The sequence below is a fragment of the Lagenorhynchus albirostris genome, chromosome 2 (genome assembly GCF_949774975.1).
Source record: "Lagenorhynchus albirostris chromosome 2, mLagAlb1.1, whole genome shotgun sequence".
In the NCBI taxonomy this organism is placed as follows: Eukaryota; Metazoa; Chordata; class Mammalia; order Artiodactyla; family Delphinidae; genus Lagenorhynchus; species Lagenorhynchus albirostris.
The window spans coordinates 103,763,371-103,776,708 of record NC_083096.1 but is presented as its reverse complement, the minus strand read 5'-3'; the positions used below and the strand labels follow the sequence as shown (position 1 = coordinate 103,776,708).

General features: G+C 45.1%; 1 protein-coding gene across 2 annotated transcripts in view; it reads right to left on the bottom strand.

The window, feature by feature from the left end:
* Nucleotides 1–957: 957 nt before the first annotated feature.
* The window catches only part of ABCA4 (ATP binding cassette subfamily A member 4), a 136,895-nt gene continuing 124,514 nt past the window's right edge, over nt 958–13,338 (bottom strand). Inside the window, exons 44-51 of one of the 2 annotated variants that reach the window (XM_060142471.1) lie at nt 11,799–11,940; nt 7,964–8,098; nt 7,101–7,204; nt 6,922–7,014; nt 4,922–5,171; nt 3,328–3,414; nt 1,710–1,776; nt 958–1,551 (exon numbers count right to left, since the gene is read on the bottom strand). In XM_060142471.1, the coding sequence (XP_059998454.1) occupies nt 1,741–1,776; nt 3,328–3,414; nt 4,922–5,171; nt 6,922–7,014; nt 7,101–7,204; nt 7,964–8,098; nt 11,799–11,940 (847 nt within the window). In that variant the 3' untranslated portion in view covers nt 958–1,551; nt 1,710–1,740. Of the gene's footprint in view, nt 1,552–1,640; nt 1,777–3,327; nt 3,415–4,921; nt 5,172–6,921; nt 7,015–7,100; nt 7,205–7,963; nt 8,099–11,798; nt 11,941–13,338 lie in introns of those variants that run through there. The other variant, XM_060142472.1, reaches the window with a different exon arrangement.

Here is a 13,338-nt window from a genome sequence, read left to right as displayed (position 1 = left end):
GTATGTGCTGGTCTGTCCTTTTTTTTTTTTTTGAAGAAATGTATCCCTGACTTGTTTACTGTTCTTTGTTCTGACAAGATATAAAACTGTGCTGAGAAACACTGCTTCTCCAGAGCAGTTTCTCAGAGTAATCTGGGAAGCTGGCTTCCAGGCTATAGTCCTCAGTTTGGCTCAAATAAAACCCTTTCCTATTCTTCTTATTGTTTACAATCTTGTTTATTGATTATTTTCATTGACACCTGCCTCTATCCTGGCCTCTGGAGTGTACCCACAGTGTAACATGCATTGAGCAGCACTGCTCTAGAAACTGTGTGAACTAGGAAGCCCATCTGCAGGTCACAGAGGGGAGGCTGCTTGGCAAGGAAGTCCATTTGCTGTTCTTGTCCATAAGCCTTTTGAAATAATTTGGTTTGAAAGTATTTTTTTCTGATTCTTGGTGTATTTTTATGTGAACAAGTAGATGTCCTGTAAAGCACTGCCTCCTAACATCATTGCAGGAATGAACACGTTGGCACTGTGGAAACGGCCTCAGCATCTTCAAACAGTTACAAAGACATGTTGGATCTCATCACCAACCAAAGAGCCACTCTCACCTGTTCTTGCCTCTTTGTATCCTGTCTTAATTATACCTATGAGATAGGCATTCAAATAAGCTGGGCAAACAGACGGAAAACCTAGATGCAAATAATACCCAGCTGACAGTGGATAATGTTTACATGCATTGCCAGTTGGGTACTGTCTTCAAACCATATGAAGCTGACTTGACATGGAACATCAAGACTAGTCCATTCATTTCCACCACAGCATTGCAGAATCTTGCTGTGACAGGCACTCCTGTGGTAATAATTCTCACAGAAGCTCACACAATGATGGGAAGCCATAGAGGCACAAAGAATGTCTAAATCTATACCAGATGGTGCACACAGGGAGATCAGTGAATTTGGATAGTTTGTGATAAGTATGTTTGCATTTTATTTTCTCCTTAAAAATAAAACACACACAGAAAAAAGCAGACCAACTTGAAATGAGAGCAGTGTGGAGGCCACAGCCCGTAGGAAGATGGACCGAGTTTTCCACTTCTGTGGTCCCGATGAAAAGGGTTTTGCACTCATTTGGCTGGGTCAGTTTCACCATCAGGTGTTCCAGGTGAGCAAGTCAGTTCTGGTTTCCTTCTAAAAGAGCCCCCATTTGGAATTCGCTGTGTGCCTCACATATGTTTGTTTCTGCTGCCAAGGGATTACTTATGCTGGCTGGCCTGACTGAACGACCATATGGCAAAGGCTCCTGCACTTCCAGCTGCCCAGAGTTCCTTTCCAGCTGCAGCGGAAACACAAGCAGTGTAGAAGGAGATCAGATGGACTCTTCTCATCTCAGTTTTCTGGAGAGGTGGTGAGATGGCTTTTAGATTTCAAGTCAAATAGCTGTCAGTCAATCTCTGAAGGAAGCTCAGCTGAGGGCACTGAAGTCTATCAGATCACCCAAGCTTACAGTTTATGCTTGTTTCCTTGTCTGTAAAGGTTGGAGCCGATGATCCTGCAGGTCCTTCTGATTCTACAATCCAGACGTTTTAAAGACTCATGCCCACACCCCTACCCCACCCCCGCCCCACGCGCTACATGCTGACATGCACGTCAGCTACGCCCTCCGTACGACTTCCTATGGTGCCTTTTGGTGTGTTTTTTAGCCCAAGAAAGTTATCATGTTCTTACTGTCTCAAAAGCCCAGAAGTCACCATTTAGGTCATCCTTGAGGTGCAGAATTCCCTTTGTCCACTTCCTACAGAGGAAAATTGTTTTAAAGTGGGATAATGTAAACAGAAACATTATTACTGTTTGTTTCATGACATTTATGTACAACGCTATGCAGGAGGATTTCTGTGAACCTTTATAAGGGTGGTATGTCATAGAGTCAGAGTTAGGTTTTGAATCACAAATTTATTATAGAAAGATACCAATTTAATAAAAGTGTTGCAGTAGGTTTCTAATATTTGTATGCTAAAATGTGACAGAAAAAACAGAAAAATGGTCAAATCTAATAAGGGGGGAAGTTTGGAATTAAATGCTGCAGATCATAGCCTGTGAGTGCCCCTTGTCAGGCCCAGAGATGACCTAGTATTAGCCCTTTAAGAGGGCATATGCCAGGTTGGGGTGCAGAGACCATTTGTAGCTCTAGGAAACACTTTTGCTACCTAATTATATATTGAGTTATAAAAAGGATTTGTAACTGCAAGCGGCTTTCAAAGAATAATTTTCTACTGGTGTAAACAGCAACTACGAGATCTATAAATTAGAAAGAGTGGCTGGAAAATCTCAGCAAAACTCACTTTCCCTGGCACCTTTACTGAGGCATTTCTGGGCAAAGTCAGCTTTGCTAAGTAGCCATTAGGTCTCCACTGGTCAAGAAAAAGGGGAAAAATTCATCCCAAGCCGTGCCTTGGAAAGGAGTGTTTCAGTCATTACCTACACTTGGTTTTTCTTGCAATCAAGAAACTGGTGGGAGGAATGAGAACTTCATGGGAAATAAGGCTTTGCATTCTTTGTTTATTGGAAAAATGCTTTGCTTTTATTTGATTTACTCTCCAGGTAAGTCAGGAGAGGATGGCTGAGTTAACTGGGCCCTTTAACATCCCAGGCTTAGGCCAAGGCACCTGGATCCTGGCACCTCCTCCAGAACTTTCTCCAGATCTCTCTTGTTCTCTTTCTGGGGAACTAGGATTAATGTGCTCCTTACATGGGGCGCTGTGTCAGGGCAGGAACCTGGAGGCACCTACCCCGAGTTATCACAGGCCAGGATGCATACCTTCTGTTGTTTCTTCCTTCATCGTCTTGATATTTTGATAAAGAACAAAGAGCCCTCTTCACAAAACAGACAATAAGTCTTGCCCTAACCAAACGAGTCCACCACTGAAATGAGTGCCAGTTAATTTCCTTCCTTTGAGACTCAAACATACGATCAGACATATATCTCAAGTATCCCAACAACTGAAATGTTTTAATATTCTCTCCTATCTTCCCTGCTTATTTCCAAAATCCAAGTGCTTTTTTGCTGTAAGCAAAACTATGCGGGAAAGTTCTTTTCAAAAATGCTCTCCCATACCACCCAAAGGTTTCCTGATTATAAAAGGAAACTACACAACTACTGATTGAAAAGTCCTGCAGCACAGGACAGGTGAGGAGAGGCAGGGCGGCGGTGGGGGTCTGGTATGGGCGGGGCTCTCTGCAGGAGGCTTATCTGGGCCTTGGGGCCCCTCAGGCCCAGTGGACCAGTTGGGTCCCTGAGCCAAGAATCTGCCTCAAGCAGGGGACGGGGAAGGGGTAGCAGGGGTACCTTGGCCTGTCGACTGGCTCCAGCAGCTCGAGGGTGCAAAGGGAAGTCATGAGTTTCAGTTTGCTGCTTAGCAAAGTTCACAAACACCTGGAGGCAGGGGAAGAGCAAGAGTAGGTAGATGTTTCCAGAAAATGGCATCTTCCACCCAGCCACCCACTTTGCTTTCTGTTTTCCCCAGTTAACTACAGCCCTGCTGGAGCAGCTTGTGCCCTGCCCAGGGCACAGGGCTTTTTCTTGGAATTGTGAGCTAAGCCAAAGGAGTGCCCACAGGAGGATTAAAAGGTCAACAAGGCAAGACAGAGTCTCAGCTACCGGTGTCCTCCTGAAACTCTAAAGGAGTAACTAAAATATCCCAAGCCAGCAGAACAGGAGCGGATCTCCCCACTTTCCTCCTCTCTTCAGTGTGCCTGTCCCTGCCTCCACCTGCTTATGCTGATAAGAAGCTCCTCAAAGGGTAAACAGAGATTTGCCTATTTCCACTGCTTTACTGAATAGTCTTTAAGGGTGTTTATTTAAAAACCAAAAAAACCCCAATGAAACCCAGAAACAAATGTCCATATGGATGAATGGATAAACAAAACATGGCATATACATGCAACTGAATAGTATTCAACTTTAAAAAGAAAGGATATTCTAACACATGCTACCATGTGGATTTACCTTGAGGACATTATGTCAACTGAAATAAGCTAGGCACAAAAGGACAAATATCATCTGATTCCACTTATATGAGGTACGTGGAGTAGTCAACAGAAAGTAGAACAGTGGTTACCAGTGGCTGGGGGAGTGGTTACGGGGAGTTATTGCTTGATGAATATAGAATTTCAGTCTGGGAAGATGAAAAATTTCTAAAGATGGATGGTGGTGATGGTTGCACAACAATGTGAACCTATCAATACTTAATGCCACTGAAGTGTAATGCCACTTAAAAATGGTAAATTATGGGCTTCCCTGGTGGTGCAGTGGTTGAGCGTCCGCTTGCCGATGCAGGGGACACGGGTTCGTGCCCCAGTCTGGGAAGATCCCACATGCCGCGGAGCGGCTGGGCCCGTGAGCCGTGGCCGCTGGGCCTGTGCGTCCGGAGCCTGTGCTCCGCAACGGGAGAGGCCACAACAGTGAGAGGCCCGCGTACCTCAAAAAAAAAAAAAAAAGGTTAATTATGATATATATATATATATATATATATTTATATGTATTTTTTACCACAATAAAAAGCGATCACGTTGAAAAACCTGACACATGGCACACATTTATCAGAACTCACTGAACTGTACACTTCAAGTGGGTGCTTTCTACTGTATTTAAATTAAGCATTAGTAAAGCTGATTTGAAAAGAAAAAAATGGCCACCACCACAAACCAGGAAGGAGAAATAATGTCCTAGAGTTGTTGGGAAGGATGCTGTGAAAAGGTCCGTGAAGTCTGCTGATGGCTGAAATGTTGTTAGAAGACAATTTCTGATATTCCAAGTTTTGCCCTAATGGACAGAGGGACTAGAGTGTTGGCACTTGGGCATGTCCTGCCTCGTTCTCGTGTGGATTCTAGCCCAGCCTTTGCCCGGCCCCGCTCTGCACGTGGCTCCCTCTCGGCCTTGCCTGGTCCAGCGTGGTCTGCGTGACTGAGTACTCCTCGATGAGCAGGCTGTCCTTGTGGGAGACGAGCAGCCGGAAGATCCTGGCCAGGGAGGAGGAGGAGACCTGGAACTGCAGCATGTTGTAGTGCCTCTCCCTCTGCACGCTGCCTGGGAAGTTCCCCTGGAAGAACTGCTCCACAGGACCCAGGTCGGGAAGCAAGTCGTCCTTCGGGGATTTGATTTTCATTGTGACGATGTAGCCATCTCCAAACCTGAGGGAAGCACATGGCAGTGTGGTACAGGCCTGTTAGCAGTTGGGTCTAAGGAAATCCTGAAATGAGGACTAGACTCATCAAAAATATTGGGGATTAAAGGCATGTACTATAGACCTAGTGTACATGTTTAAAACTAGGATTAAAAGGGCCATGATGGTTCCTGGAGAAGTGGTTTGATACTAGTTTTTAGAGGTCTAAATGCCTTGTGTGGTGAAGTGGGTCTCCAGACCTGTGTCACAGCTTCCTGTGTCCACCTCTTGGAGACATGGGTGTTCCCTGCTCCTTGCCCTTTAACATACTTGCTGAAGTCAAGGGTGCTCTGAGCCCTGTGCTGAGATCACAGGCTGCCCAGTGCTTACTTGGTGGTGGAAAGACTGCCCGGCCCTTTAAGAGACTGGCCTGGTGAGAGCAAAGTTTGGGAAGGCAGCTCTTCCCTGGGGAAGCTTCCAGAACAAATGGAGCTGCCAGGGCCAGGGCCATCGGTGCTTCCCTCCTCCCCTCACCAGGTCACCCACCTGTGGATAAAGAATGGTCCACCAGAGTGAATGCATGGCGAGCTGGCTTCCCTTCACACTTACAGCAGGGTATACTTACTTCAGGGCTCTCTCCATGATCCAGGATTGTTCCCCTTTACAATAAAATGCCTTTACCTTTCAGGCCCGGAAAATCGACCATCCTCCACATGGGAACATTCCCTCTCACGTGCTCTCCCATGGGGATATTGGGGACTGAGAGGGAAAGGAGTAGGGAGCAATCGTGTCTCCAGCAGGTGGCCACTGTAAGTTGCTGACGTGGGTCTGGTGACCTCACATGCTGAAGTCCCCCTAGATATCTGTGCAGTGTGCAAGCTGTAGCTGCTCAAGGTATCATGGGTCAAGTGCCCAAATGCAGCTCATCTGCTAGACCTTCCTCTCAACCACTTATCTGTATGATGTGTATGAAGCGTGACGTGTATCGTGCAAGACACTCTCCTGGATACATGGAGATGAAGCGTCTTGGTGTAGATGAGGTGCATTAGGTTCTCTTCCTTTCACCAACGGGCATGGTGACTCTTCTGTCCTGGGCTCTCATTTATCTCTGATCAATGAGTGATAACTATAGTCCACCCTTCACAGTTTATAAAGCATATCAGAAGGCAAAGGAGCATGACATTCTTAAAAAAACCTTATTTTAAGTGACTGTCGGCTTTGGCGCACAAACTGTTATTAATAACACATTATTTACAGCAGTCTACAATTTACAGGGACGGGATAATCCTGCTGAAGATGACTGGCATTGCTGGTTTGTCATATGATACATGGTCATTTCTCAAATTCAAAAGCATATGACATGGCAGAAAGGAACACTGATTGCTCAGGCCGTTGGGTCTCTGAATCATTCCTACCAAGGTTGTGGACTCTTATTAAATGGGTCATGGATTCTGGATCTGCTGGGCTAAGTGGTGGGATAATTAGGCAGTGGTAGTGACCCTCCCTCATCCCAACTGGGCTCTGCATTTGCCCCGATCAGAATCCCCATCTGGAGACTCGGTGAGCCTTCAGCCATAGGCAGTTAGCTCAACAGAGAGGAGTTACATTCAGCACAACAGCTTTCTCCATCTACTGCTGCAGAATGAGGCCCCGACACCGCTGCCCGTGGGATGAGGGGGCAGCAGGACTCCCCCACATGTTAGTAGAGAGCACAGGGCCTGGTTGACTGCCCCTTTCTCCCCAGAAGGTAATAAAGGCAATCCCCACCATATCCTTACTTGTACTTGAGGTGCTGAATGGTGCCCAGACACTGAAAGGTGCCCTTGGCCATGATGGCAAGCCGGGTACACAGCGCCTCGCACTCCTCCATGCTGGGGGCGGGGGAGAGCAGGTGAGGGCTGGGAGGACCGGACTCCATTGCCCGCCCGCTCCACCCCAGTCCCTGGGAACCTCTTGCCTGTGGGAAGTGAGGACCACGGCTCTCCCTTCTCTGATGATGCTCATGATGGTGTTCCACAGCATGCGGCGTGCCTGGGGGTCCATGCCTGTGGTGGGCTCATCCTGTGGGGAGGCAGAGAGGACAGGGGGCTGGTTCCGGCACCCTCCTTGGCTGACTCCCTCTGAGCAGCTCTGCTCTCTGGCAGACAAAACACAAATTCACTCCCCCATGGGGCAAGACCCGGGGAAGCCAGCACAGGGCATGGAAGGCGGGAGGTGAATCAGGACCATGAAGAAACATCATGCACACCTCTAGACCCGTCTCAGCCCGTGAATGGGTTAAGGTTGATTAAGGCAATGATAGAGTTATCTTAAAAAAAGGAAAAAATCCTCTGTATATGTTTGCAAGGAGGCAGGAAGATAGCTCAGGTGATTTTCAAGGTCCCTCCAAGGCCTGTGATCCATGCCTTCATAAACCCCAGACTACATGGGTATGGGGGCCTCAGGCCTGGTCCAGCTTTGGTGAGATCCACATGGGCTGTTGCTCCAGGCCAGTGCGCCTGTCCAGTTAGGACCCCAGACAGGCCTTGTCAGGCAGTAAAAATTTTGACCAGTCCCTGACATTCTGCAGAGGGGGTGAACTTCCCTGCTAGAGCCTGCAGCCCCCAAGAGGCTTCCCAGGAACTCACAGTAAGAATGTGTTATGACTCTATCTCCCCCCAAGAGCTGTGAACCAAACACTGGGCTGATATACTCAAAACGAGCAGAACAGGCAAAAACCCAGACAAACACAGCCCGCTGCGTTTTCTAAATCTGCTGACCCGACAACAGGATGCAGCACTCAGCTCCTGCAAGCCCTTTGGTGGTCCCGGTGGTGCTCACCAGTAGCACCAGCAGTGGGCAGCCTATGAGTGCAATGGCTGTGGAGAGTTTCCGCTTATTGCCTGCACTGTAGGTGCCGGCCAGGCGGTCTGCGTAGAGAGACAGGCCCAGGCTCTTAATACTCCAGTCTGTCACCTAGGGAAGAGAAAGAAATCCCATTTGGGATAAACAAACAAGCAAACACCCCAAACCTCCACCAACTCAAAGTCTTGGGCTCCCAGATCACACACCTTCAGGATGACAGACCCAGCTAGGCTGAAAAAGGACCACCTGCTGGCTCAGGGGGTGGCTTGTGGCCTTCAAGGGCCAGATGTCTCCTTTCCACTGTGGGCCTTAGATCTCCATGTGGTTTGGTCTGCTCCACACCCGTTGGGTGTAGCCCCCTGAGAAATGGCCTTCAGCTTTACAAGAGTCGGACAATGCTTCTCACCCAGTGTCCTGGACTATGGCTAGGAGTAGAAGAGGAAGAGTCCTAGGGTCTGTTTAAGAAGATGGTGGGTCCCAGACCTGTTGATACCACCCCTCATCACGGTCACACTTGAAGTCTTGTGTGTGCATCTATTATATACTTATTGAGCACCTTCTATGAACCAGGCATAGAAGGTGCTAAAGAATAATGGTGAACATGGCCATTGCTGCTGTACTCACAGATGGCAGGGGGTGGTGACAGACAACCAAAATACACAGAATAATGACAGATTGTAACAGCGCTTTGAGGGAACTCAACAGTAAACTACGACAGAGAATACTGTGTGTGTGCGTGTGTGCACGTGCATGTGCACGGAAGGAGAGCTAGGGAGGTCTCTCGGAGACAGGCCCACCATGCCTCTGCCTTCTGCGCCTCTACCTGGAATGTTCTCCCCCAGATATCCACATGGTTCACTCAGGTCTTCACCCAGAAGTCACTTCCTCTGTGAAGCTGTCCCTGGGCCACCCTACCTAAAAGTGCATACCCCACAATTCTTCCCTGTTTTATTTTTCCCCTAAGGACTTTTTACTCTCAAATGTATTGTATATTTTACTTGTTTATCTTTTTAGTGTCTGTCCCTCCCACTAGAATATAAGCTCCATTTTTTACTTTTTATTTGGAATAGTCCCCAACTGACAGAATCGTGTAAGAATAAGAATAGTGCAAAGAACACTCATAGACTCTTAGTCTATTTTTCTCTCTCCTTCTCTTACACACACACACAATGTTTTCAGACTCATCTGAGGGTCAGTTATACTTGGCCCTTCATTCCTAAATACTTCAGTGTCTATTTCCTAAGTATAGGGACATCCTCTTACATAACCACAGTACAGTTATGATTGTCAGTAAATTTAATATTGTCATGATACTTTTTTTTTTTTTTTTTTTGTGGTACGCGGGCCTCTCACTGCGCAGGCTCAGTGGCCATGGCTCATGGGCCCAGCCGCTCCACGGCATGTGGGATCTTCCCGGACCAGGGCACGAACCCGCGTCCCCTGCATTGGCAGGCGGACTCTCAACCACTGCGCCACCAGGGAAGCCCTGTCATGATACTTTTATCTAGATTATTACCCTTCACAGTCTGATTTTTCCAATTCACTCAGTAATGTCCTTTCCAGCACTATTTTCTCTCCAGAACAGGCTTCAGTGTAGTGTACATTATTCAGTCACTGTGTCTACTTAGCCTCCTGTGATCAGGAACATCTCCATAGGCTTTCTCTGCCATTCCTTGTCTTTTATGACTTTGATAATTTTTAAGAATACAACCCATATATACATATATATATATATATATATTTAAATAGAATGTTTCTCTAGATCTTGTCAAATGTTTTCTCATGGTAAGGTTCAGGTTATGCATCCCAATCAGAATATTCTGTAGGTGAAGTTGTGTCCTTCTCAGGGTATCACATCTAGGGGTATGGGATGTCCATCTGAGCCTCAGTGGTGATGGTGGTTTTGAGTACCCAGTTAAAGTGTTGTCTAATTTCTCCACTGTAAGATTATCAGGCTTCCCCCTCACAACCAATAAGCAATCTGTGGGAGACACTTTTAAGCCATAAAAATATCTTGCTTTTCATAAAAAATTTCCCCTAGACTCAGCAACCACAAATCTTGTCACACCCAGTCTTTACTCTGATCCTTGCAGAATGAGTTTTGAGCTCTGCAACTTCCTGCACGCTAACTAGCTGGCTCTCAGCATCTGACTGTAGGCAAGAACCATCCCTTCTCTCCTGATTATTTACTTATCTACTTAACAATATGGAGTTATAAATCCCTACTTTTCCTCCAATGTTTTATAATTGTCATGGTATTTAATTACGTTGATGCTTAAATAGTCCCACATTTGGCCATTGGGAGCCCCTTCAAGATGGCTCCTGTGCACTTATGACATGCCTCTATCATTTTTTTTTTAAAGCACTCTTTACTTTCTGACTTAATAAGATGTTCCAGGCTCATTTTACCTATGGTGTCTCAGCCCTGGAATTTGTCAGTTGTCTGAAGAGTCATAATTCCTTTTAGTGGGGAACGGTATTAGAGATCAAAATCTGGACACTTAGATATACTCATTTTTACTGGGGTATTTTTGCTTCTTGGCCTTTTCAGAGGACAGATATATGCACACACAAACATACACACACATGCACATACCTATGTACACATATGTACAATATACATGAGCTCATACGGCATGCATGCACAAACATAAGCACACAACTATTTCATGAGTTCACAGTAATAGCTCCAATTCCAATCCATCCTTACAGGATTCTTTCTTACTTTCCCCCTTTTCATATTTGTATGTCTCTTCTTCCACACTGAGAACTCTGGCTCCAAACAACATAAACACATTTATTCATTTACTTAGTCCTACAAACCATGTAAAATTGTTTCAGAATTGCTTTGCCCATGCCACTAAAGAAACAAATCAACTAAAAAGAGCTCATAATTTGCTTGTAGCTCTTTCTTTCTGCTCTAACTGCCCAAGACTGAGGATATACTGTCAAATATTGTATCATCAGTTATTTGTATTAGTTCTTTTCCTCCCCTCCTGTATGATTATTACATTCATTTGAAATAAAATTGGATTAATTTATTTTAGTTTGCTTTCAGTGTTAGGATTTTCTTTTTGTTTTCATTTTTACCTCTTTTTCATTCTTACTGATTTAGTTTTATTTTTTTGAATATGTAGAACATTAACATGCTTCTAAAAGTTTAAACTATACAAAAAAAATACCCTGAGAGAAGTGTTATTCTCTCCCATTTCCCTCTTGCTGACCACTACATTTATTGTTTTCCAGTTTATCCTTCCTATATTTCTATTTGTAAAGGTAAGCAGACGTATTTACGCTTTCTTATTTTTCCTACTTTCTTACACTAAAAATTAGCATTCTATATGTGCTCTTTTGCACTTTGCTTTTTTCACTTAACTATATCTCTTAGAAAGAACTCCATATCAGTTCAGAGATTTTCTTTGCTTTTTTTTTTTTTACAGCTGCATAAGACCTTATTGTATGTATTTATCACAAATTATTCAGCCAATTTCCTATGTCTGAACATTTAGCTAATTTCCCATATTTTATGAGTAAAATGCAGTGAATAACCTTGTGCATATGCATTTTGTACCGGATCAAAGGGTAAATGTGTATATCGTTTTGTTAGATATTAGGGCAGGACTTTTTTAAATCTATTTTGTTCACTGCTATACCCTTGTTTTCCAGAACAGTACTTGACACGTAGCAGACACTCAGTCGAGCATTTGTTGAATGAATAAATGGATAGCGTGCTCCAGCTTTCCCATCTCTAAATAAATGCATTCTCATAAAACAGGTTCTCGAGTAGCCATAACAAACCATGTTTATTTACCCTCTTGATGTTCTCTGCTGGTACACCTCGAAGCCGGGCATAAAGGTAAAGATGTTCTCGCCCTGTAAGCTGGTCATCGATTGCATCAAACTGAGGACAGTAGCCCATACTTTGATGGACGTCAGAAATATTGGTTAAAATACTGCAAGAAGAAAAAGCAGTTAGCAGGTTTCCTTCGCAAAGTGGGTGACCAGAGATCTAGGGCTGGAGGAGTTTCTGCCAATAAGATAAGAAAGCTGCCTCTTCTCCCATTTTGCTTTAGAAATGTGCACGACATTTAGCAATCAGAGCAGGGGCGGTTTGGTTAGAAACTGATAAACTCCAGGAGTTCTGAGCTTTGAATCCAGTCAGATTCTCCTGTTTCCCTGTCTAGGATAAACTGAATACTTGCTACCCAGGGACAGCTATGCTTTTGGATTGGTTCACCTCTTAAAAACAAAGGGAAGATCAAATTTAAGAAAATGACTAGTGGTTTTTGATCTCTTTCAAACATTTGGAAAGTCGCTAGAGAAGACGTGTGCTTTCCGATGGAAGTAAATTTCTCCATTTGTGTTTAGTGGCAGAGATACAGTCAGTGAAAGAGGAACCAATCAGATTACCACCTAGAGCAAGAGGCTGGCAGAAGAGAAGAAGAAATGAAACGAACTGAGTCTATCAACTCCCTTTGACCAATATATTCTCTCCCGCTAGAAAATATATTGCCTTTATGAAAAAATAAACTGTCCATAGACTGATCTAATTTCTTTCCCCCTTCTCTTATAGCTTAGGGTCTGTGAATAAAGGATGGATGCAACAGTATGCAACGGGATGGGACAGAGAGAGGCCATGTAGTTCCCCACTATGACAAAAACTACTTAGGTATGGCTGGGCCAATTAAAACCACCCAGAGAAGCAAGGAGTGTACTTCACCAAATTCATAGGAACTACTCCACTGAAGAACCTGAATCCTGTGTCTTAAACCTATACGTTCTTTCTAGCTTCTTCTGTCTTGGTTTTACCTTCTGGGCATCTGTGTCTCACTTGGACTATAACTTGATGTCTCATGGTAAAACCTATCGTCCCCCCACCTCCACTCCCTGCCCTTTCCCCTTTGTTACCATCATGAAGTCATTTGCTTGGCTAAGCTAGATCTGAAGATGAGATAGACCCAGCCATGGCTCCACCTCTGCCATTCCCTTTGCTCTAGACCCAACAGGGATGGCTGGGGAAGCAAATTCATCCTATTTGAGCCAGTGAAGAATGCTTAGGACTCTCCCTACCCAGGGAGCATTGGGCCATATTGAGGATGGCTTTCCCTAGTCAAGCAGAAGTTGGTTAGATATCAGCAGTGCCTAACTCCACCCATCAACCAGGGCAGAGAGTTTCTCTGGGCACATCTAATGTGTGTGAGCTCTGCTGTTCAAAGGGTAGCCTGGAAAGAGGCAGACCAATGCAGGCCCATGTTCTCTGTACTGTCCTGTGGATGACCAGTCTGTTTCCATCCTCCTTATTTCAGAGAGCAGCAGGCACCCTCCCAGAATCCAAGGGCACATGCCAGTTT